The 23,899-nt window shown below is 44.4% G+C and overlaps 1 protein-coding gene across 2 annotated transcripts in view; it reads left to right on the top strand.

The window, feature by feature from the left end:
• LOC136627389 (mucin-4-like) overlaps positions 1-23,899 on the top strand; it is a 96,962-nt gene that overhangs the window by 7,402 nt on the left and 65,661 nt on the right. For both annotated transcript variants that reach the window (XM_066602447.1, XM_066602439.1), the window contains exons 3-10: positions 2,075-2,239; positions 4,104-4,259; positions 7,138-7,265; positions 7,985-8,079; positions 8,273-8,452; positions 11,204-11,350; positions 14,146-14,265; positions 15,483-15,688. In XM_066602447.1, the coding sequence (XP_066458544.1) occupies positions 2,075-2,239; positions 4,104-4,259; positions 7,138-7,265; positions 7,985-8,079; positions 8,273-8,452; positions 11,204-11,350; positions 14,146-14,265; positions 15,483-15,688 (1,197 nt within the window). The remainder of the gene's footprint in view (positions 1-2,074; positions 2,240-4,103; positions 4,260-7,137; positions 7,266-7,984; positions 8,080-8,272; positions 8,453-11,203; positions 11,351-14,145; positions 14,266-15,482; positions 15,689-23,899) is intronic.

The raw sequence follows: 23,899 nt of genomic DNA, 5'->3' as shown, positions 1-23,899 counted from the left end.
AGTATTGGAAAAAAAATCTGTACTGCGTATGACCGCCTGCGAGCCTTCCTGGTCATCCACATTACAGATAATTCAGATATGTGGGGTCACCAGCCGGGGTCACAGCCGGATTCTGCTGCATCTTGGCCGTGTGAAGCTAGCCTTAGATAGAAATAGATAGATAGAAGGCTCTCATATATCGCTAACATAAAATTGCCCCTGAAGTGTACATAATATCACTTTATAGTGTCTAAGTGCTGAATCCAAATTATACTCCCTTAGGCCAGATTCAGAAGAGCGTATTGTAACATGTCCATAATATGGATCCATATTACAGACGCGTTACAGATGACATTACAATAATATGTCACAGGTATTTGCCTCTGTATATTTTATTTTCTACTAGGTAGATACAGATCCGTATTTGCCCAGTGGAAGGTAATAACTATATGGAGGCAAAAATGCAATAAATAGGTGATGCTGTGTTTTTAAAAAACAGCCGAGAAAAATATGGCCATGTGAATAGATATGTAGATCTATATCAGCTCCCTATTTTGGTCTGCAAATTCAGACCAAATACAGATTTAAAGAACGTTCGACTGAAAGTGGCCTCAGTATACCGTAACACTTCCGTAATACGGATGCATATTACCGACGTGTTTCAGATGACATTAAAACTGCATATCCTCAGTATTTCACCACTGTTTGATCTGTATTTGCCTCTGTATATTCTACTTTCTACTGGAAAAACAGTAATCCGTATTTTACCAAAAGAAATATTATACAGAGACAAATGCACAAAAATGCGGTGATGCTGCGTTTTAAAAAAATAAATAAAACAAAAAACGTCCATGTGAATATAGTCCTATTGATTTGCATTAGCTTCACATTACAGTCTCCAAAATATGGACCAAAGGTGGAGGTGAAAAACCAGCTTGAAAATCATTGTGGGGTCTTATCAGATGCTGAGTTCTCCGTGGGATAGCACTGATGGTATTCTTTCAGCTGCAGTCCCGCTTGAGAACAATGGAGCTGAATGCAGATAACAGACCTACTGCTGTTATCTGCATTTATCGAAAGGCTTTATTTGCACGCTAATAAGCTACTAAGTAGCTAAGCATATACTTAGTAGTTTATGCAAAATGATCGCTTAAAACTACTGTTCAAGTTATCTTTTGAATGAATCTTGAGCGATCATCTTTCTGTGTAAATGGGCCTTAAGTCATTACACACTGCTTTGATTGTTGGGTGCTGTCCACTTGAGCAGTGCTGGACAGTTACAGTGGCATGTAGTATATTAGACTACCAGTGCATACTAATATACAGTTTGCATCAGGTAGTCAGAGAAGCGATGTGGCCATCTTTATTTGTCCAGGACCGGAAGGTCGCTTTAAAGTGTCTACATAATATTGCCATGTAGTTTCTAGATATTGCTGCTGCTTTTAGTTTGCTCTTGGGGTTCCCATCTTTCCAGGGAGTTCTAGCTAATGGAGACCCCTTGATATTGCCCAATTTGTCACCCCCTAAAACAAGCCCTGATTAATAGAATTTCTTTTAAATTTGATTAGAAAACAGAAAATAAAAGCCATGTTGATCATTATAGGGTTCAATTTCCCAATTTTTAATGACACTTTTTCCAACAACAGATCTTGTATAGTGTAGTGTTGCAGTCTTTCAGTCTCATGTTTTCTCCATTTTTTCCCCTTCTCTGTGCTAACGTACATTTACTAGTTTACCTGGAAGTTGAGGACTCATAGAAGGGAATAGGACTACAGAATCATATACTGCAAAGAGTTAGTTTGATGCATTTTACAATGGAAATTCCTAGTCTGCGTTGGCACTGTAGAAACAAAACGTTGGGGAGTTTTTAATCAAGACACAGTGCAAAGTTGCTTCATTTTTTTAATTTATATTCATGACCTTTAATTATATAGTACATATACTTTTATAATCAAGCACCTAAGCACTGTAAAAAATAAGCTATATTACTATTATTCAACAGTATTGACAGGCACATATCTGCAACATGTTCTATTATTAAAAAATATACATACAGATGTATCAGACCTGAATTTGTGGTTTTCTGTTTTCCCAGTACACTGACAATGGGCAAATCATCTTTCCCCTGTCCAAAAGTAGCATCTTCTCTTACCCTAATCCACCCGCCAACGGGTTTACTGCAGATTATAATGTGGCTACCATTGCTGTGTTCTGGGATGATGCCGACTTCTCCAAAAATGTGGGAACTACTTACTACAAGGTAAAAGCAGCATATTATTAGAGAAAAAAGGGTGTGAGTAAGTATGATATAAACTAAACCTGCATTATGTGACAACTGTAGAAAAAGTTTTTTATGTTCTCTTGGTTCTGTATGCCATTCAGGATAACTCATACAAAGAACTATAAAAACTATAGCTATTCTGGAACTACAGATAAGAATACTGTTACGTGTGCTGCTGAGACATGTTGTAATACTGTGTTTCCAGCAGCACAGCACTCTCAGGTGTGATAATTCCTGCTAGCCAATCCCCTGGGTCTGTGCTTACATATAAACCCAGCTCCTGGTCAGTCTGAAGCTGGTCCTGTACTGTTTGGATGTATCTGTGACATGTGTCCTGTTACCTGCTATGTGTTCTGTTGCAGCTTGCTGTGTGATCTGTGCTTTGTGGTTCATGTCCGTTTGTACGTTTATTTTGTGTCAGTGTGGTCTGCTGAGTTTGTTTGCTATGTCTGCGCTAGGTTGGCCCCTAGGGCCCTCTAGTAGATGTGTCTTGCTAGTGTAGGGACTGCAAGATACAAGGGGCCTTGCCGGGGCTTGCAGCTTAAGTTCATTGGCCAATGTACGAACTAACACCTCGCATTTATATTCAGCTTATCATCTGCTATTAGTGTTTGCATTGTGGCTGCTGTATGCTGTGTTCTCTGCTCTGTGTGTCCTGTTGTTCAGTCCATGTCATGTGGCATGTGAATGCGTCCTGTTCTAGTGTGTGGCTCCTAGGATCAGCTAGGGCCCAGATCTGAAGACCGCTGGGCTGCCCTTATTGGGGCAATGTCCCCGCTTAGGTAGGGCCATGCCATTCCTCCCATGTAGCACAGGGTCAGTTTGCCAGAAACCCGTGTGCGTACCCTAGTCCTTCCATTGGTCACGATCGTGTTGGTCCCGTGCTTAGTTGCCAACACCATCGTAACAAATATATATATATATATATATATATATATATATATATATATTGCTGCTGCAGTGCACCTAGATGGACTGCAGGTGGCTGTAGACAGGCATTTAGTACTAGAGATGAGAGAGAACACCTGTGGGTATGGTAGGAAGTAACATAAAAGTTCCTGCCACACTCAGGGAAACGATGGCTGCCAGCCAGCATGACCGGAGCATGAGGTCTGTGTGGACCAGTTTGGGCCCGTCACAAAGGTCTGATAGAGGAGGATGCCCTTTAGACACCCTGGGTGGGGGATAGTGATGGGGACCCTGTGGATCATGAACGCTCAGTCATTGTATGTTTCAACTGTTTGCTGTGATATGTGGAATAACGCTGGTAAAGGCCAAAATTGCAAGTGATTCGAGTCTCCCGAGCCTTTCTGCATGTGGTGCCAGCCATATTTTATATATATATATATATATATATATATATATATATATATATATATAATATATAAATATATTCATCATTATTGCGTAGACTAAAATTGCCTCTAGTGTAATATCATAATATATAGCCTTAGACTGAACATTTGTCCAACGACATTAGATCTTCAGTTTAAAACGCCCAATAAAAAAGCATACAAGTGAACACAAGACTTCAGTATGAGTTCCTTTTTCTGATCCAGACTATAGTCAGGTGGTACATCACATTGTTACAAAAGTATGTCCTTTTTGCGGAGACGTAAATGTTGTTGCATGCATAAGCAATTTTTTTTTAAACTCGGCACACTATATTAATCATTTAAATCTTCTTTATCATGATGGAGTATAATGACAAGATGGTGGACTAAATGAATTTTTTCACAGATATGTAGCATTGAAGCACGTAGTAGAGCATGGTAAACCATTTTAAACCACATTATTCAATACAGTTAGAACTAAATTGTAATTATATCTGTAACTAAAACAGGAATACATCAAGTGCAGCTCAGGCAATGAAAGCTTTATAACAGAAGTGGAGGAGATGATCAGTAGATACATGAATACTTCGTACACTGCTCAGTGGACGCTGAAGATCACCTGGGACAAGGTTCTAGCCTATCCGGCAAAGGATGATGATTCCCAGGTGAATATATATATTTATATACTGTATAATTTATACAGATGCAGCAATTGTTAACATGATTGGCGCATCCTGATGATTCAATTTACAGCATTGTAGTACACTGTACTTAAGTTATCATAAGGCATTAAATATCAAGTTAGCATTTGCTACATCTGTAGTCACGGATGCCCTTTACCATACTAACTTCCTGCATATAAGTACTGTTTATGTTTTAGCTTTTTTGAGTATAAGGTCAGCTTCACATGGACGTATTTGCGCACGCCATACTCAGACAATAGGGCAGTGATGGTGAACCTTTTAGAGACCGAGTGCCCAAACTGCAACCCAAGACCCACTAATTTATCACAAAGTGCCAACATGTCAGGGGGCGGGGCTTATGGCGATGTACGATTTTACCCCCGTCGTTCTAAAAAGGACAGGCCACTTTAAAATAGACAGCAAGTCTATTTTGACAACTTTTTGGATGTGGAAATGCTACAGAATGTCCTCAGCGGAAATTTCTGGGGAAAATTCTGCGGCATTTTTGCATGCAAAAAGCAGCCAAAATCTGCACCCTGTCTATTTTGAAACAGCCCTGCCCATTTCCACCACATGTAAACATTCTCCAGTGGTAATAGTGACATCCCACAGCAGCCTTAGCGGTAATAGTGACATCCCACAGCGGCCACAGCAGTAATAGTGACATCCCACAGTGGCCCCGGCGGTAATAGTGGCATCCCACAGAACCCCCAGCGGTAATAGTGATATCCCATAGCGGCCCTTAGTGGTAATAGTGACATCCCACAGCGGCCCCAGCGGTAATAGTGACATCCCACAGAACCCCCAGCGGTAATAGTGATATCCCATAGTGGCCCCAGCGGTGATAGTGACATCCCACAGAACCCCCAGCGGTTATAGTGACATCCCACAGTGGCCCCAGCGGTTATAGTGACATCCCACAGCGGCCCCAGCGGTAATAGTGATATCCCACAGTGGCCCCAGCGGTAATAGTGATATCCCACAGTGGCCCCAGTGGTGATAGTGACATCCCACAGTGGCCCCAGTGGTTATAGTGACATCCCACAGTGGCCCCAGTGGTTATAGTGACATCCCGCAGCGGCCCCAGCAGTAATAGTGACATCCCACAGCGGCCCCAGCGGTAATAGTGACATCCCACAGAACCCCCTGCAGTAATAGTGATATCCCATAGTGGCCCCAGCGGTGATAGTGACATCCCACAGAATCCCCAGCGGTTATAGTGACATCCCACAGTGGCCCCAGTGGTTATAGTGACATCCCACAGTGGCCCCAGTGGTTATAGTGACATCCCACAGCGGCCCCAGCAGTAATAGTGACATCCCACAGCGGCCCCAGCGGTAATAGTGACATCCCACAGAACCCCCTGCGGTAATAGTGATATCCCATAGTGGCCCCAGCGGTGATAGTGACATCCCACAGAATCCCCAGCGGTTATAGTGACATCCCACAGCGGCCCCAGCGGTAATAGTGACATCCCACAGTGGCCCCATCGGTAATAGTGATATCCCATAGCGGCCCCAGCAGTAATAGTGATATCCCACAGCGCCCACAGCTGTAACAGTGCCCCCCAGCAGTCACAGAGATACTAGTGACCCCCCCAGTGGTAATATTGACACCCCCCGCGGCTCCAGCAATAGTAGTGACACCCCCAGAGCAGTAATAGTGACACCACGCCTATCAGCCTCAGCAGTAATAGTGCCCCCCTCCACACACACACAGCGGCTCCTGCGGTAATAGTGACCCCCCCCCACAGCAGCCCCCAGCATGATAGTGACATCCATCAGAGGCCCCCAGCATGATAGTGACACCCCCCTAGTGACCCCAACTATGATAGTGACCCCCCCCAGTGGCCCCCACTGTGATAGTGACACCCCCGAGACCCACATACTTACCCGCTCCTCCTCGTGGAAGCTCTGCCCCTCCTTTACCCAGCATTGCTGCTCTGCGCCGATTTGGCAGCATATTAACTTTTTCCACACCAATTCTGCCCTATTCGGCAATTCCAGCAACCTGATTGGTTGTTTAGTGAATCAGCCAACCCAAACAGCCAATCAGGTTGCTGGAATTGCTGAATAAGGCAGAAGTGGTGTGGAAAAAGTTAATATGCATCCCGGCACACACTGTGACGTCAGTGTGCTGCTGGACGCCTCCTCCCCCTGCTCTCGCAGAGCCTAAGAGGAGACGTCGGGGGAGGGGGGAGGAGGATCACAGCTGCACACTAACGTCACAGTGTGGCCGGGATCAGCGCCGCTAGCAGCACAGTGTGTGAATACCTGATGTGGTGGGCAGCCAGCGGCAACGCATGCCAGCAGGGAGGGCTCTGCATGCCGCCTTTGGCACGCGTGCCATAGGTTCGCCAACACTGCAATAGGGTTTCAATGGGTTCATTCAAATTTCCATATTTTGTGCATGCTGTTGGTCATGCAAAAATAAATCGAAGATGTTCTATTTTTCTGCATATTTGCGCACCAAAGGTCCCAATAGAAGTCAATGGGAGATGCGTGAATCGCTGCATAATTCCGCTGGAAAAAGAACACACCTGGAACCAATTAGCCATTTCAATCAGTGCATTTGTTTGCCACATGTATATGCCTTGTGGGCAGAAAAAGAATTGTACTATACGCTATGCGCAAAAAAGCCTTGTTCAGTGCGCAAATACACTGCATTGAGGCGCATGCAATTGCACTTATGCTCGTGTGAAGTCAGCCTAAAGCTTGTATACAGTTTTAGGACTCTAGATAGTGTGTATTTTTGGTTAAAAAGCCCAATATTTACATGGAATCTTTTAGTTTTGTGAATGTGAGCTGATGAGATGAGATGAATCCTCTTCAATATTATTCTATACTTTACATTTATTTAGACCAACACCTACCAGGCAGTGTTAACTACTGATGGATTTGTTTCCTATATCCTGATGCTGTATAAGGATGGCGGTATGAACTGGGATGTGTCAAATCACCTTTCTGAAGTAGTAATCGGATATTCTAGGTAACACTTAATGTCATATAAAATACTTCAATCACTGCTAACCAATTAAATGATAATAGATTAAGTTAGGGTCATTTTTAGTATATAACAAGCTATGTACATCTTTTTCAACCAATTATATTTGCTGCTCTAATGCATAAAACAAAAATGCTGCAACTTTTCAAATAGTCTTGATAAAAAAAATTGTCATCGTTTTTCGTCTACTGTTTCTATGCAGTCTATGTGTCTCCACAGACTGGTTTACATTTCTCTTATGTGTCTCCATGGTTACAGACTACAAAACAATCCCTTGTAGACTGATCCTGCAGTCCTTTCCATCTATCTACTACTTCTTACTAACCAACCAAATGTATCAAGAATAAAAAAATGTATGGAAAAGAATATAATCACACGATCAGTCTACACAAAGTTTGTGTGCTTTGCATTGTCTATTACCTTACATGGTTAGTTTAAGCGGCCGTGCTATGAGCTGCATATAGTTATTTATCTATAGTTAATTATTTATACCCAGAATACTTTGCTATAGTTACCAATGGTTGTTACTTGGGTCTTACAAGTTCAAATACTTATTTTGCCCCAGTTAAAAAGAAATCCTAATGCTGATGTTTTACATGTATGTAAGCATTTTGTAGATGATCCAGGCAGATTAGGTAACATTTTAAATACATCACTGTGATATCCTGTAAGTGCACTCATTTATCTTTTTTCATACTGCCTAGTGGAATATCTAATAATTTTTTCAAAAATGATGATATCATGAGAAGACCCGCATATGAGAAGTATCGTCCATCAAACTATGTTGGTTATAACTCTGGTAATGTGTCTAATCTAATTTATATTTATATTATATTTAACTATTATTTCATGCTGTAAATTAACTCCAGTTATTTTACACAGTATAAAAAATATTTTCTTCTTTTTATATTTTCCTCTTCTAAAAAAGTTGCAAAAATACATTTGCAATTTTAGTATTCTAATGTGTTTCTAATTTTATGTTCCTGCTCCAGATATGACGGGTCTGTGGTTATATACACTGAACAGTAATGCTGTAAACAACAGTCGGATGAAATGTCTGGATTGGTACGCTACACAACCATCAGCATCTCAGTGGAATGCCAGCTTACTGTCTTGTCCATGCTTATATCAGCAGGGGTGTGCTGACTTCCGATACAGAACAACTAAAGCAGGTAGGGTAAGCTTTTGTTTTAAAAACAGGAAAGATCCACTGAAGAAAATGCCAATCATGTAAACATTTGCTTACTGCTTTTAGCCTAGATTTGTGCCTTTCGTTTCCAGTTAGAGTATGTTCTTTACTGAAAAAAAATTGTGTGACTATAGTTAGTCAACTGTAGTTAATCAAAAAATATCTACATGTGCTTCATTGACTACATCAAGGACTTTGACTGTGTCGAGCTATGGCAGGCCCTACAAGAGTTGAGCGTATTGGCAAGTCAAGCAGATAAACTCACTTTATACCAATCAAGAAGCCACTGTGAGAACACAGTATACAGATACAGACTGATTTGGGATCAGCAAAGGCATCCAACATTACTGCATCTTCTTACGCTTCTTGTTTAAACTATATTTGGAAGTGATCATGCGGAAAATGGACCTAAACGAATTGGAAATCGGGGTGAAAATAGATGGCAGAAACATCAACAATCTCCAGTACTCAAATGATGCAACTCTGCCTGCAGAAACAGAAGCAGGTCTGAGGCAGTTGATATGTGAGATTAAAACTGAAAGCTTAAAAAATGGGCCTCAAACTGAAAATTATAACTGCAAAAAATGTCCAAATTAAAAATCAAAATCAACAATGAGGTCATAGAATGCTTGTGAGACTTTATCTTCCTTGGTTCGAAAATTGACTAGGCTGGATAATCTGTGCCAGAGAGAAAATATAGAATAGCATTGGGGCGAAGCTAAACATGGACAAAATCTGGAGAAGTAGGAATATCGTTATAGCAAATAAACATAGGACAGTGCAAACCTCCATTTTCTCCATAGCCATGTATGAATGTGAAAGCTGGACTGCGAAAAAATCTGATAGGAGGATTGATGCGTTTGAGCTGTGGTGTTGGTGAAAGCTGCCGCATATGCCCTGGACGACGAGAGTAACAAACAGAGATGTCCTGAATCATATGAGACCCGATATATCACTGGAGGGCAAGAGGACTAGACTTAGACTCACGTATTTTGGCCATGTAAGCGAGCAGAGTCGCTAGAAAAATCTATAATGCTTGGACAGATCAGTGGCAAAAGAAGACCTGACCGACAAAGAGCACGATGGCTGATACTGTCAGAGCCAATACTGGCATGGATATCACACAACTGAAAGAAGCAGTGCAAAACCGAAAAACATGGAGGAAGCTCGCCTTTAGGGTCACCTAGGGTCATGGCAGACTAAATGGCTAACAACAACAATAGTTAGTCAATTCACTGAGCAAAATACAAGACTAAAATATAACCTTTATTAATACATGATTAAAACATTATAATTCCATACTCAGGATTGAATATTGGCCATGAATTGGGTGCTTTCTACTGTTCACTAAGTAAGGCATGGCTAATACCAATGTCAGATAAAAAGAACGCTGTGCAGAACTGAACAGCAATAGAATCTGCCTATAGATGGTGATATAGACCGCTGATGAAATCATGTAGAAAGAAATAGCAATACCAGCTGCAATTGCATTTAGTGATTGAACAGTAAAAAGCTGAATTTTCATCTTCAGCAATGAGATAGAGCTAGGGAATTGGACTTCAACGTGTTCCTAAGGGCAAAAGCAGAGGTGGCTTATGAAGTACTGAAAATACGAAAGCTGCTGAGTATAGCAAATACAAATGACAGACAATCAATCCTGAGTATGAAGTTATAATGTTTTAGTCTAATATTAAAAAAGGATATATTTTAGTCTTGCATTTTTTTCTCAGTGAGTATGAAAAAAAGGCAGTGAAATGTGTACATAGTGTATTCTTAAAGTGAATGTCCGCTTTTTGAAAGCTTCTTAGTGGAAGCCAATATTCTGTGCTGACTAGTTTCTTGATGTATTTTAACAGAGGTCAGAACTCTATTTTTCTGATAACACACTCAAAATCCACTGCTTAAACATGGAGTTCAGCTCTGTTCACATTACCAGTCTTTTGTTGGAGATTAAAAAGAAGGCTGTTGGATCTGTCAAAATGACAGAAACCAGCATCGATTGACGGAACCCACTGACTATAACAGCTTGTGTCTGATTTTATACTGGGGTTTCGCCATTTTGCCTGAAAAAAAAAATGCAATTCTATGCAGGCGGGCACGGGCGGAAATTCTGCGGGAAATCTTGCTGCAGAATTTCTGCCCGTGTGCAGGGGGCCTTAATGAATTTTTGCAGCCAGAACTTTAAATGGCCACTTGTATATAAGTTTTTGGAAAAGTGACAAAAAAAATGCATTTATTGTCACTTCAATTTAACTTTTACTTACGTATGTTTAACGAACTAATTTAAAGTTCAAGAAGTTACAAAAAGGATGTTTATATATTGAATGTAGCTTTGTTGTCAGATGTGCTATTAATGTCACTTTTTTTAGACTCTGACATTATCTATGTTCTGTGTTAAGATTCTTTATTTTTAAAAGTTTTCCATTATGTGCCACTTCTTTTCTGTCCATTCTACTCAACTATTACCAGTTGGCTCCATGGACGGCCAGTGACTATAATGGACATTCATGAGACCACCCAGAAACCCCTGCCAGTTAGACATTGTTAGTGATGTGCCACCAATATCTGTGACAAGATCAGCTGATTAGCCTACATTTATTTTTTGGCGATAAGTAACGCATCGTAAAGAAATCATGGCTCAGCTAAAAATGTTCAATTTTTGACACAACAGCACATGAGTCTTAAAGTATAATATTTGAAGTCAGACCTATAACATATATAATTTACTCTATAGTTTTAGCTCAATCCCCTGCTGTAAGGATGCTCCGGCCGACATTCCCCAGTAACTTTGGAGCTGGCATAAGATGTTTGTACAACTTGAAAAACAATTTTTTGGAAGGTTTTCAGGAAAGGACGTGGACATTTGCACCTGTTGTGCCTGGTAAGAGGATTATTATTATGCTTTAGAGATGGGATAGTTCACAGCTGAACTTTTTTAGTGTAATTTTAGTTTTAAAAAAACTTACACTAACTGATGCCGCTCGAGGTATTCTGCATGTTTTTTGTGGACGTGGAAGTAATATAAATTAATTATATAATGCTAAACAAAATTGATAATTTTTCCTCATTTGAAAAAAAAAGAATTAAAAAAAAAAATATATATATATATATATATCTTTGGCATCAATGAAATCAGAGGATTCCTAACCTGGTTCCTCTAATTATTGACACGCTTCTGTCCAGTTACTCAAGAATTCATGAAATTAAATTATTATAAATGTATAAATGAATACTCTAGAATTATAGCCAAAATTAGAGCTCAGACAGTATTCATAGTACAGGGTGCGTCATGATAATGACCTGCATGGGATGCACTATATGCTACTGGGATGACAGGAACTATGTACTATCTCAGGTAGAAGCACAACTCTTCGCAGTTACTATCACTGCAGTAATTCCTAGTCATTGTTACAAGGCTTGTATAAAGAGTTTAACTTTGGCTTGAATGAATGCTGCCTTCCAATAGGTGGCACTGTGGAGGTATTATTCCATCTCCCTTATTTGCATATCACTACAGTGGAACACAAGTTTACTGGTTGCAATCAATAAGAGGTACAAAGCTTAGTGGCTACTTCACACACTTGGTGGGCACAACGTCTTAGATGGCAGAACAGAAAAAAAAACTGTTATAGTCAGCTTCAAAAGCCCCTCAAGGGGTTTTAGGTCAGGTTGTAGCCCAAGATCTTTGAAAGCTCTTGCCCTAACTGTCTGTATCCTTACCACAGCATATTTGCAGGGTTACACTAGCCTCTGGTATGTGAATGCCCAAACCCACAGGGGATATCTGTGACAACTAAGTCAGTGCCCATATCCAGAATCACCTTGACCAGCTCTGCATGCATGACAGTAGCTACAAAAGAACAGAGAATGGTCCATTTAACACAGTTTATCTGCAAAGTTTCAAGTTGGAATATTACCACTTTTGGAGTACCATTTTACTTATTTAACAGCACACAATACAACTTGACAATAACTTGCACTCTTTGTTACCATTTATACGATTCCTTACTTTTACTAATTACACATGCTAATCCCATAGTCTCTCTCCAGGACCCATCTCTCTTTCATTATCTCTGTCTTTCTCAACAACCAGATGGACCTCACTCTTCTATAGGATTCCGTCACTCCCAGGCCTCTCTTTCTCTTCGACAATCTACTAGAATGCTCTTTGGCAGCTTTGTAGGCTTAGATCTCTGGCAAATTTCCCACAAAGTTTGAATATATTCCACACACTCATTGTGCGCAAAACATCAAACATACAGTAATGTTGATATATCTAACACCCCCAGACACTACAAGCATCAACACATCCACTGTCAAGACAGAAGCAGGGCACCAACAATAGATTCCTCTGACTGACACCTTATCCTCTGGCAAGATCACATCCAGGAAAACTGTTTCTGATGTCTTCAATTAAAAAAGAAATGGTGACACCACAGAAACAGTTTGCTAACTCTAAGGCCCAATGCACAGGGATGGATTTTTGCTGTGGAGTTTGCGGCCAGACACCTGCCACGAATTTTGCAGCAATGTCCGTTCATAGCTTGCAATGTAAAATGATTTTTCTAAGCACACGAGCGGAAATCACTTGCAATTGCTTATCCGCGTCATCGCCAGCACATCATTCTCTCCAATGTGCGGGGGTCAGTGACCGGCACAGGGTCAGATTTTGCTGTGAGATCTCGCAGCCGGGATCCGACTTGGCCATGTGCATACAGCCTTACTCTACACATTAGGGAGTGCCCAGCCTCTGTAGATACAATTAGCATAAACAACACAGTACAGTTTAAAAAATTGGGCTATTATTGCAATTAATGGCACATTACCATTTTCAGCAGTTATACCATTATAACACAACAGTCAGGGGAAGAGAACAGGTACTAGCCCTCTATCCTGGTGCAAAGAGTGTGTTGACTTCTCAGGAGGCTAACCAAAACCCCCAATGATATGAATAAATCCTTTAAAAATACCGTTTTCTTTTGATTCTTAAGGGTGACTACCCACTACAGTTTTTTTTCACTGCGAAATTCGCAGCGTTTTTTTTTCTGCAGGCGTCTATGGGACTTGTAATGTTAAAATCGCGAATCTCACCGATCCCTGCATAACTCAAAAATGTCTAAAAGATTCTGCAATCTCTAAATAAATAAACCTTAAAATGCTAATCACTCAGATTTACCTTGACATGGAGAAATTAGTTCTATAATCAGCACCTAAGGCTGCATTCCCACGAACGTATATCGGCTCTGTTTTCACGCCGAGCCGATATATGTTGTCCTCATGTGCAGGGGGGGGTGAGGAAGGAAGAGCCAGGAGCAGGAACTGAGCTCCCGCCCCCTCTCTGCCTCCTCTCCACCCCTCTGCACTATTTGCAATGAAAGGAGGCAGGATGGGGCGGGGCTAAATTCTGAGAATTAGCCCCGCCCTGTTCTGCCTCTCCCATTGCAAATAGTGCAGAGGGGCAGAGAGGAGGCAGAGAGGGGGCAGTAGCTCAGTTCCTGCTCCTTGCTCTTCCATCCTCCCCCCCCCTGCACATGAGGACGACGTATATCGGCTCGGCGTGAAAACCGAGCCGATATACGTTCGTGGGAATGCAGCCTAACATGGATAACAGTGATGTTTTAGCTGGCATTTCACTTTGATTAGTGTATTTTACCACAATTATAACTTGTACTCTAGATGAGGAAGTCCTGTCTCAAGAATGGTGCTGCAATGAAGTTGATGATCCTCAATTCTGTGAAATGTACAGAGAAAAGAGACCCTCAGTGAATTGCTGGGATTACACACCTTTGTCTTCCGGTGGGTACACTGTTTCAGTGAATAATTAGCAAAATTTTTCAATATTTACATATCAACTATCGGTCTTAATACAAAATATACAATAACGTATTCTAGGGAATAGCTCAGTAGTCTATACATGGAATCCATGACTCACAGGGTATTTTACCAAAGTTCAAGCATGAATAAGGGTACACTGAGAATTAACTATAACAGTATTCACCATTTTATGTTCCTACGTATGACTAAACTATGCGCAAATTCAGGATTTTAAAACAGGGCTCTCCAAAGAGAAAGAATACATGCAGCACACTACGTATGCCGCGGCAAATTCTTTTAACCTTAAGCCATGCCCTAACCCTGCCCGCACCCATTTATGATTTCACGCCTGCTGTAACATAAAAATGGTATCAAAACCAAGCTCGCAACATATAAACAACATTAGAACAAAGCACAGTATATAAATACAGCACCAGAATCAAGCTCATAACATAAATATAACACCAGAACCAAGTTCACAACATAAATACGCCACCAGAGCTGACCTTGTAGCATAAATACAGACCTAGAACTAATCTCAGTAAATAGAACAGCAGTATGAAGATCAATACAGTAATAAATGGCAAAGTGAGTTCATACCCTGTAATATTTGTATCATATGAAACAACTCCCTGTATGACCTGTATGATAAATAAATACTCGGACTTGTCATTTTGCAAATAAGAGTGCTACCACCAATTATCATACTGCTGACCATACAGTGACTACAGTACTGATCAGATAGTCAGAGGCAGAATAAACAATGGCCACAGGTGACATCATCACTGACTTATTTCTCTCATCCTACTGACCCCAGCTGCCATGATGGCTTCTCCTAGTGATGACTCCTCTCTGCAGGGTTTGCCACGCACAAATCCTTAATGCCTATATTAAGAAAAACTCTTAATAGTGCCACACACAGTGTCCCCTGAACATATAATTAGTGACACTCTGTCCCCACAAAATTATTCAGCCACACTGTGCACCATCAATATACATATAATTAGGCAAACTGTGCCCCCTCACAATAAAATAATACCACCCCATGGCCTAAAAAAAAAGTGCCACTGGTCCCCCTCAATTAAGAAGAGTTTTACTGCGTCCTTTCATAAGGACAAATTACAGAATATAATGTTCTGTTAAACTTGTACTTTTTATTGTAGGTTTATGTAACTTTGTTGTTTTGTCATCTTTTACAGGATGGATGTTTGGAGACTCTCACATTACAACTCTAGATGGGTTAAACTATACTTTTAATGGATTTGGAGATTTCATGCTCCTTAATGCATCAGATACAGGCATATCTGTCATTTTACAAGGTCGTACAATACAAACTGGAACAGCAATGGCCACTAACTTCCAGGCATTTGTAGTACAGTACATATCAAACACTACTAATGTTAAAGTGAGTAAGAGACAATTTTAGGGTCTAGTATGCTGTACAGTTTCTGGCTCTTTCAGGGACAATAAATGATATATATAGAGCAATGACACAGTTATATTTATATAAAACACATAGCAGGTAAATAAACCACGGCAAGTATAATGTAGGCCCAAGTAATAGATCTTGAGTAACGTGCATGGATTGTATATGTAACATAATATGTAACATTATGTATATGTAACATAATAAATAGAGATGAGCGAACGCGTTCGTCCGAGCTTGATATTCGTGCGAATATTAGGGTGTTCGGGATGTTCGTTATTCGTAACGAACACCATGCGGTGTTCTGGTTACTTTCACTTCCTTCCCTGAGACGTTAGCGCGCTTTTCTGGCCAATTGAAAGACAGGGAAGGCATTACAACTTCCCCCTGCAACGTTTAAGCCCTATACCACCCCCCTGCTGTGAGTGGCTGGCGAGATCAGGTGTTCGCCTAATATAAAAGTCGGCCCCTCCCGCGGCTCGCCTCAGATGCGGTGTGAGTTAGATGAGGGACAGTGCTGTTTATACCGGAGCTGCTGTAGGGAAAGAATTGGTAGTTAGTGTAGGCTTCAAGACCCCCCAAAGGTCCTTATTAGGGCCACTGATAGCTGTGTGTTGGCTGCTGTTAGCAGTGGCATTTTTTTTTTTCTCAAAATCGGCTCTGCAGAGCGTTGCACCTGGCATTAGGGACAGAAGTGCTGCATAGGCAGGGAGAGTGTTAGGAGTGAGTGTAGCCTTCAAGAACCTCAACGGTCCTTTCTAGGGCCATATTTATCCATGTGCAGTACTGTCCAGGCTGCTGTTAGCTGTGCTGCATTTTTTTTGGGCTTCTCAAAATCGCCTCTGCAGAGCATTCCACCCTCCATTGATACTGCAGGGAAAGAATTGTATAGGCAGGGCCACAACACAGTTATTATTCATAGAATATACGCAGTGCTGCCTTTTGGTGGGAAAAAACTGAAAACAAATCTATTTGTCCAGCCTCTGTCCGTCCTAACGCCTGTGGACACGTGTGAGCTGCGTGAAAAACATTGCTAAATCATACGCACCCAGCTACGCTTTACTGCTGGCTTCGCCATTTGCTTTCCTTAATTGGGAAAAAAAATACCTGCTCTGCCAGAGTTATAATAACTCTGCTACCCTCACGTTCTGTGACACATAAGCAGGGACACAGCACAGTTATTAAACTTCTCATGTTCATTGAATATACGCAGTGCTGCCTTTTGGTGGGAAAAAACTGAAAACAAATCTATTTGTCCAGCCTCTGTCCGTCCTAACGCCTGTGGACACGTGTGAGCTGCGTGAAAAACATTGCTAAATCATACGCACCCAGCTACGCTTTACTGCTGGCTTCGCCATTTGCTTTCCTTAATTGGGGAAAAAAAATACCTGCTCTGCCAGAGTTATAATAACTCTGCTACCCTCACGTTCTGTGACACATAAGCAGGGACACAGCACAGTTATTAAACTTCTCATGTTCATTGAATATACGCAGTGCTGCCTTTTGGTGGGAAAAAACTGAAAACAAATCTATTTGTCCAGCCTCTGTCCGTCCTAACGCCTGTGGACACGTGTGAGCTGCGTGAAAAACATTGCTAAATCATACGCACCCAGCTACGCTTTACTGCTGGCTTCGCCATTTGCTTTCCTTAATTGGGGAAAAAAAATACCTGCTCTGCCAGAGTTATAATAACTCTGCTACCCTCACGTTCTGTGACACATAAGCAGGGACACAGCACAGTTATTAAACTTCTCATGTTCATTGAATATACGCAGTGCTGCCTTTTGGTGGGAAAAAACTGAAAACAAATCTATTTGTCCAGCCTCTGTCCGTCCTAACGCCTGTGGACACGTGTGAGCTGCGTGAAAAACATTGCTAAATCATACGCACCCAGCTACGTTTTACTGCTGGCTTCGCCATTTGCTTTCCTTAATTGGGAAAAAAAATACCTGCTCTGCCAGAGTTATAATAACTCTGCTACCCTCACGTTCTGTGACACATAAGCAGGGACACAGCACAGTTATTAAACTTCTCATGTTCATTGAATATACGCAGTGCTGCCTTTTGGTGGGAAAAAACTGAAAACAAATCTATTTGTCCAGCCTCTGTCCGTCCTAACGCCTGTGGACACGTGTGAGCTGCGTGAAAAACATTGCTAAATCATACGCACCCAGCTACGCTTTACTGCTGGCTTCGCCATTTGCTTTCCTTAATTGGGAAAAAAAATACCTGCTCTGCCAGAGTTATAATAACTCTGCTACCCTCACGTTCTGTGACACATAAGCAGGGACACAGCACAGTTATTAAACTTCTCATGTTCATTGAATATACGCAGTGCTGCCTTTTGGTGGGAAAAAACTGAAAACAAATCTATTTGTCCAGCCTCTGTCCGTCCTAACGCCTGTGGACACGTGTGAGCTGCGTGAAAAACATTGCTAAATCATACGCACCCAGCTACGCTTTACTGCTGGCTTCGCCATTTGCTTTCCTTAATTGGGAAAAAAAATACCTGCTCTGCCAGAGTTATAATAACTCTGCTACCCTCACGTTCTGTGACACATAAGCAGGGACACAGCACAGTTATTAAACTTCTCATGTTCATTGAATATACGCAGTGCTGCCTTTTGGTGGGAAAAAACTGAAAACAAATCTATTTGTCCAGCCTCTGTCCGTCCTAACGCCTGTGGACACGTGTGAGCTGCGTGAAAAACATTGCTAAATCATACGCACCCAGCTACGCTTTACTGCTGGCTTCGCCATTTGCTTTCCTTAATTGGGAAAAAAAATACCTGCTCTGCCAGAGTTATAATAACTCTGCTACCCTCACGTTCTGTGACACATAAGCAGGGACACAGCACAGTTATTAAACTTAGATTATTCATTCACTAGAGGCAGTGGGGCCTTTCGTTTTCCCAAAAGGGCAAAAATTATATTTGGCCTGCAGTCTTGCGCCAATTTATTTCCTGCCTGTTAAATCAAATCACTGGTAATACAGCATGCTGAGGGGTAGGGGTAGGCCTAGAGGACGTGGACGCGGCCGAGGACGCGGAGGGCCAAGTCAGGGTGTGGGCACAGCCCGAGCTCCTGATCCCGGTGTGTCGCAGCCGACTGCTGCGCGATTAGGAGAGAGGCACGTTTCTGGCGTCCCCACATTCATCGCCCAATTAATGGGTCCACGCGGGAGACGGTTATTAGAAAATGAGCATTGTGAGCAGGTCCTGTCCTGGATGGCAGAAAGTGCTTCGAGAAACCTATCGTCTACCCGCAGTTCTGCGCCGTCCACTGCTGCAAATCCGAATCCTCTGTCTGCTGCTCCTCCTTCCTCCCAGCCTCCTCACTCCACTACAATGACACCTGCTCAGGAGCGGGAACACTCCCAGGAACTGTTCTCGGGCCCCTGCTCAGATTGGGCAGCAGCAGTTCCTCTCCCACCAGAGGAGTTTATAGTCACTGATGCCCAACCATTCGAAAGTTCCCGGGGTCCGGGGGATGAGGCTGGGGACTTCCGCCAACTGTCTCAACAACTTTCTGTGGGTGAGGAGGACGATGACGATCATACACAGTTGTCTTGCAGTGAGGTAGTAGTAAGGGCAGTAAGTCCGAGGGAGCAGCGCACAGAGGATTCGGAGGAAGAGCAGCAGGACGATGAGGTGACTGACCCCACCTGGTGTGCAACGCTTACTCAGGAGGACAGGTCTTCAGAGGGGGAGTCAAGGGCATCAGCAGGGCAGGTTGCAAGAGGCAGTGCGGTGGCCAGGGCCAGGGGTAGAGGCAGGGCCAGACCGAATAATCCACCAAGTGTTTCCCAAAGCGCCCCCTCGCGCCATGCCACCCTGCAGAGGCCGAGGTGCTCTAAGGTCTGGCAGTTTTTCACAGAGACGCCTGACGACCGACGAACAGTGGTGTGCAACCTTTGTTGCGCAAAGCTCAGCCGGGGAGCCAACACCAACAGCCTCACCACCACCACCATGCGCAGGCATATGATGGCCAAGCACCCCACAAGGTGGGACGAAGGCCGTTCACCGCCTCCGGTTTGCACCCCTGCCTCTCCCCCTGTGCCCCAACCTGCCACTGAGATGCAACCCCCCTCTCAGGACACAGGCACGACCGTCTCATGGCCTGCACCCACACCCTCACCTCCGCTGTCCTCGGCCCCATCCACCAATGTCTCGCACCGCACAGTCCAGCCGTCGCTAGCGCAACTGTTGGAGCGCAAGCGCAAGTACGCCGCCACGCACCCGCACGCTCAAACGTTAACCGTCCGCATCGCAAAATTCATCAGCCTTGAGATGCTGCCGTATAGGGTTGTGGAAACGGAGTCCTTCAAAAGTATCATGGAGGCGGCGGCCCCGCGCTACTCAGTTCCCAGTCGCCACTACTTTTCCCGATGTGCCGTCCCAGCCCTGCACGACCACGTCTCCCGCAACATTGTACGCGCCCTCACCAACGCGGTTACTGCCACGGTCCACTTAACTACGGACACGTGGACAAGCACAGGCGGGCAGGGCCACTACATCTCCCTGACGGCACATTGGGTGAATTTAGTGGAGGCTGGGACAGAGTCAGAGCCTGGGACCGCTCACGTCCTACCCACCCCCAGAATTGCGGGCCCCAGCTCGGTGCTGGTATCTGCGGAGGTGTATGCTTCCTCCACTAAAGCACCCTCCTCCTCCTCCTCCTCCTCTGTCTCGCAATCAAGATGTGTTAGCAGCAGCATGTCGCCAGCAGTCGGTGTCGCGCGGTGTGGCAGCACAGCGGTGGGCAAGCGTCAGCAGGCCGTGCTGAAACTACTCAGCTTAGGCGATAAGAGGCACACGGCCCACGAACTGCTGCAGGGTCTGACAGAGCAGACCGACCGCTGGCTTGCGCCGCTGAGCCTCCAACCGGGCATGGTCGTGTGTGACAACGGGCGTAACCTGGTGGCGGCTCTGCAGCTTGGCAGCCTCACGCACGTGCCATGCCTGGCCCACGTCTTTAATTTGGTGGTTCAGCGCTTTCTGAAAAGCTACCCACGCTTGTCAGACCTGCTCGTAAAGGCGCGCCGGCTCTGCGCACATTTCCGCAAGTCCCACACAGACGCTGCCACCCTGCGCACCCTGCAACATCACTTTAAGCTGCCAGTGCACCGACTGCTGTGCGACGTGCCCACACGGTGGAACTCTACGCTCCACATGTTGGCCAGGCTCTATGAACAACGTAGAGCTATAGTCGAATACCAACTCCAACATGGGCGGCGCAGTGGGAGTCAGCCTCCTCAATTCCTTTCAGAAGAGTGGGCCTGGTTGGCAGACATCTGCCATGTCCTTGGTAATTTTGAGGAGTCTACCCAGGTGGTGAGCGGCGATGCTACAATCATTAGCGTCACCATTCCTCTGCTATGCATCTTGAGAAATTCCCTGCAAACCATAAAGGCAGCTGCTTTGCGCTCGGAAACGGGGGCGGGGGAAGACAGTATGCCGCTGGATAGTCAGGGCACCCTCCTGTCTATTTCTCAGCGAGTACAGGAGGAGGAGGAGGAGCATGAGGAGGATGAGGGGGAAGAGACAGCTTGGGCCGCTGCTGACGGTACACCGGCTGATTGCCTGTCATCCTTTCAGCGTGTATGGCCTGAGGAGGAGGAGGAGGAGTAGGAGGAGGATCCTGAAAGTGATCTTCCTAGTGAGGACAGCCATGTGTTGCGTACTGGTACCCTGGCACACATGGCTGACTTCATGTTAGGATGCCTTTCTCGTGACCCTCGCGTTGCACGCATTCTGGCCACGACGGATTACTGGGTGTACACACTGCTCGATCCACGGTATAAGGAGAACCTGCCCACTCTGATTCCCGAAGAGGAAAGGGGTTCGAGAGTGTTGCTATACCACAGGACCCTTGCGGACAAGCTGATGGTAAAATTCCCAGCCGACAGCGCTAGTGGCAGAAGGCGCAATTCCGAGGGCCATGTTGCAGGGGATGTGCGTAGATCGAGCAGCATGTACATCCCAGGCAGTGCAACAGTCTTTAAGGGCCTGGCCAGCTTTATGGCTCCCCACCAAGACTGTGTCACCGCTCCCCAGTCACGGCTGAGTCGGCGGGAGCACTGTAAAAGGATGGTGAGGGAGTACGTAGCGGATCGCACGACCATCCTTGGTGACGCCTCTGCCCCCTACAACTACTGGGTGTCGAAGCTGGACACGTGGCCTGAACTAGCCCTGTATGCCCTTGAGGTGCTTGCTTGTCCTGCGGCTAGCGTCTTGTCGGAAAGGGTGTTTAGTGCGGCTGGGGGAATCATCACAGATAAGCGTAGCCGCTTGTCAACCGACAGTGCCGACAGGCTAACACTCATCAAGATGAACAAAGGCTGGATTTCCCCAGACTTCTGTTCTCCACCAGCGGACAGCAGCGATACCTAAGCAATACGTAGGCTGCACCCGCGGATGGAAGCTACGTTCTCTCTCACCATCCAAAACGGGGACATTTCTGCTTCATCAATCTGTGTCTAATATTCCTCCTCCTCCTCCTCCTGCTCCTCCTCCTGAAACCTCACGTGATCACGCTGAACGGGCAATTTTTCTTAGGGCCACAAGGCTCACTCAAATAATTTTTCAGAACAATTTTTATAAGTTTCAATTAGCTTAAAAGCGTTGGAACTTTAACTTGAACCAATTTTTCGTTACACTGGGCTGCCTCCAGGCCTAGTTACCACTTAAGCCACATTAACCAAAGCGATTCACCTGCCATCTTGGTTGGGCATGGCCAATTTTTACTGAGGTACATTAGTACTGTTGGTACACCAATTTTTTGGGGCCCTCACCTACAGTGTAATCATAGTAATTTCTATGTTCTTCGCCTGCACTCATGGTACAGAAAGGTGTGTGGGGTTGGCCTACACTTTAGCTACATAAATGTCACTTGTGCCTTGGCTATACTAAGGCTACTGAAATGGAACTAAGACTGCGCTCCCGCTATACTGCTGCTTCAGAATTGTTACTGGGGCCTGTCTTGAGTGCTACTATTGCTTACATGGAACGAAGACTGCGCTCCCGCTATACTGCTGCTTCAGAATTGTTACTGGGGCCTGTCTTGAGTGCTACTATTGCTTACATGGAACGAAGACTGCGCTCCCGCTATACTGCTGCTTCAGAATTGTTACTGGGGCCTGTCTTGAGTGCTACTATTGCTTACATGGAACGAAGACTGCGCTCCCGCTATACTGCTGCTTCAGAATTGTTACTGGGGCCTGTCTTGAGTGCTACTATTGCTTACATGGAACGAAGACTGCGCTCCCGCTATACTGCTGCTTCAGAATTGTTACTGGGGCCTGTCTTGAGTGCTACTATTGCTTACATGGAACGAAGACTGCGCTCCCGCTATACTGCTGCTTCAGAATTGTTACTGGGGCCTGTCTTGAGTGCTACTATTGCTTACATGGAACGGACACGTGGAGAGGACACGTAGTGCCTCAAAAACATCCCCCTCCTCCTCCAACAGGGAAAACATTGTTGGCAAATGCCTTTGCATTGGTTCGTCTGGTGGCAGTCCAAGAATTTCACCTTTACCGACACTACAAGAGAGCCCCCCCACCATCCCCCCGCCACGGCCCACTTAATCCTGGCCACATTCCGAAAACCAACAAAATACAACCGTGGTACTAGGTCCGCAGTCACCACCACATTACCACCAACGCGGTTACTGTTAAGGTGCATATAACCACGGACACGTGGAGAGGACACGTAGTGCCTCAAAAACATCCCCCTCCTCCTCCAACAGGGAAAACATTGTTGGCAAATGCCTTTGCATTGGTTCGTCTGGTGGCAGTCCAAGAATTTCACCTTTACCGACACTACAAGAGAGCCCCCCCACCATCCCCCCGCCACGGCCCACTTAATCCTGGCCACATTCCGAAAACCAACAAAATACAACCGTGGTACTAGGTCCGCAGTCACCACCACATTACCACCAACGCGGTTACTGTTAAGGTGCATATTACCAGTCTGACTGGGGCATGCAGACACCTTGACAGAATGAATAGTGTGTGGCACATAGGTTCCCCATTGCTATGCCCACGTGTGCAGCTCCTGATGGCGGTGGCACAGGATTATATTTCTCATTGCTTCTGTACAGCATTGTGGGCTATCGCCCCGCCCCTATTAAAGACTGTCGCTACCTAGCCGTGCCAACCCTGTGCAGTGTGTGCCTGCGGTCCCTCGT

Source organism: Eleutherodactylus coqui, chromosome 1 (assembly GCF_035609145.1).
Source record: "Eleutherodactylus coqui strain aEleCoq1 chromosome 1, aEleCoq1.hap1, whole genome shotgun sequence".
Lineage (NCBI taxonomy): Eukaryota > Metazoa > Chordata > Amphibia > Anura > Eleutherodactylidae > Eleutherodactylus > Eleutherodactylus coqui.
Note: the sequence above shows the minus strand (reverse complement) of the source record. Positions and strands in the feature narration are given on the sequence as shown.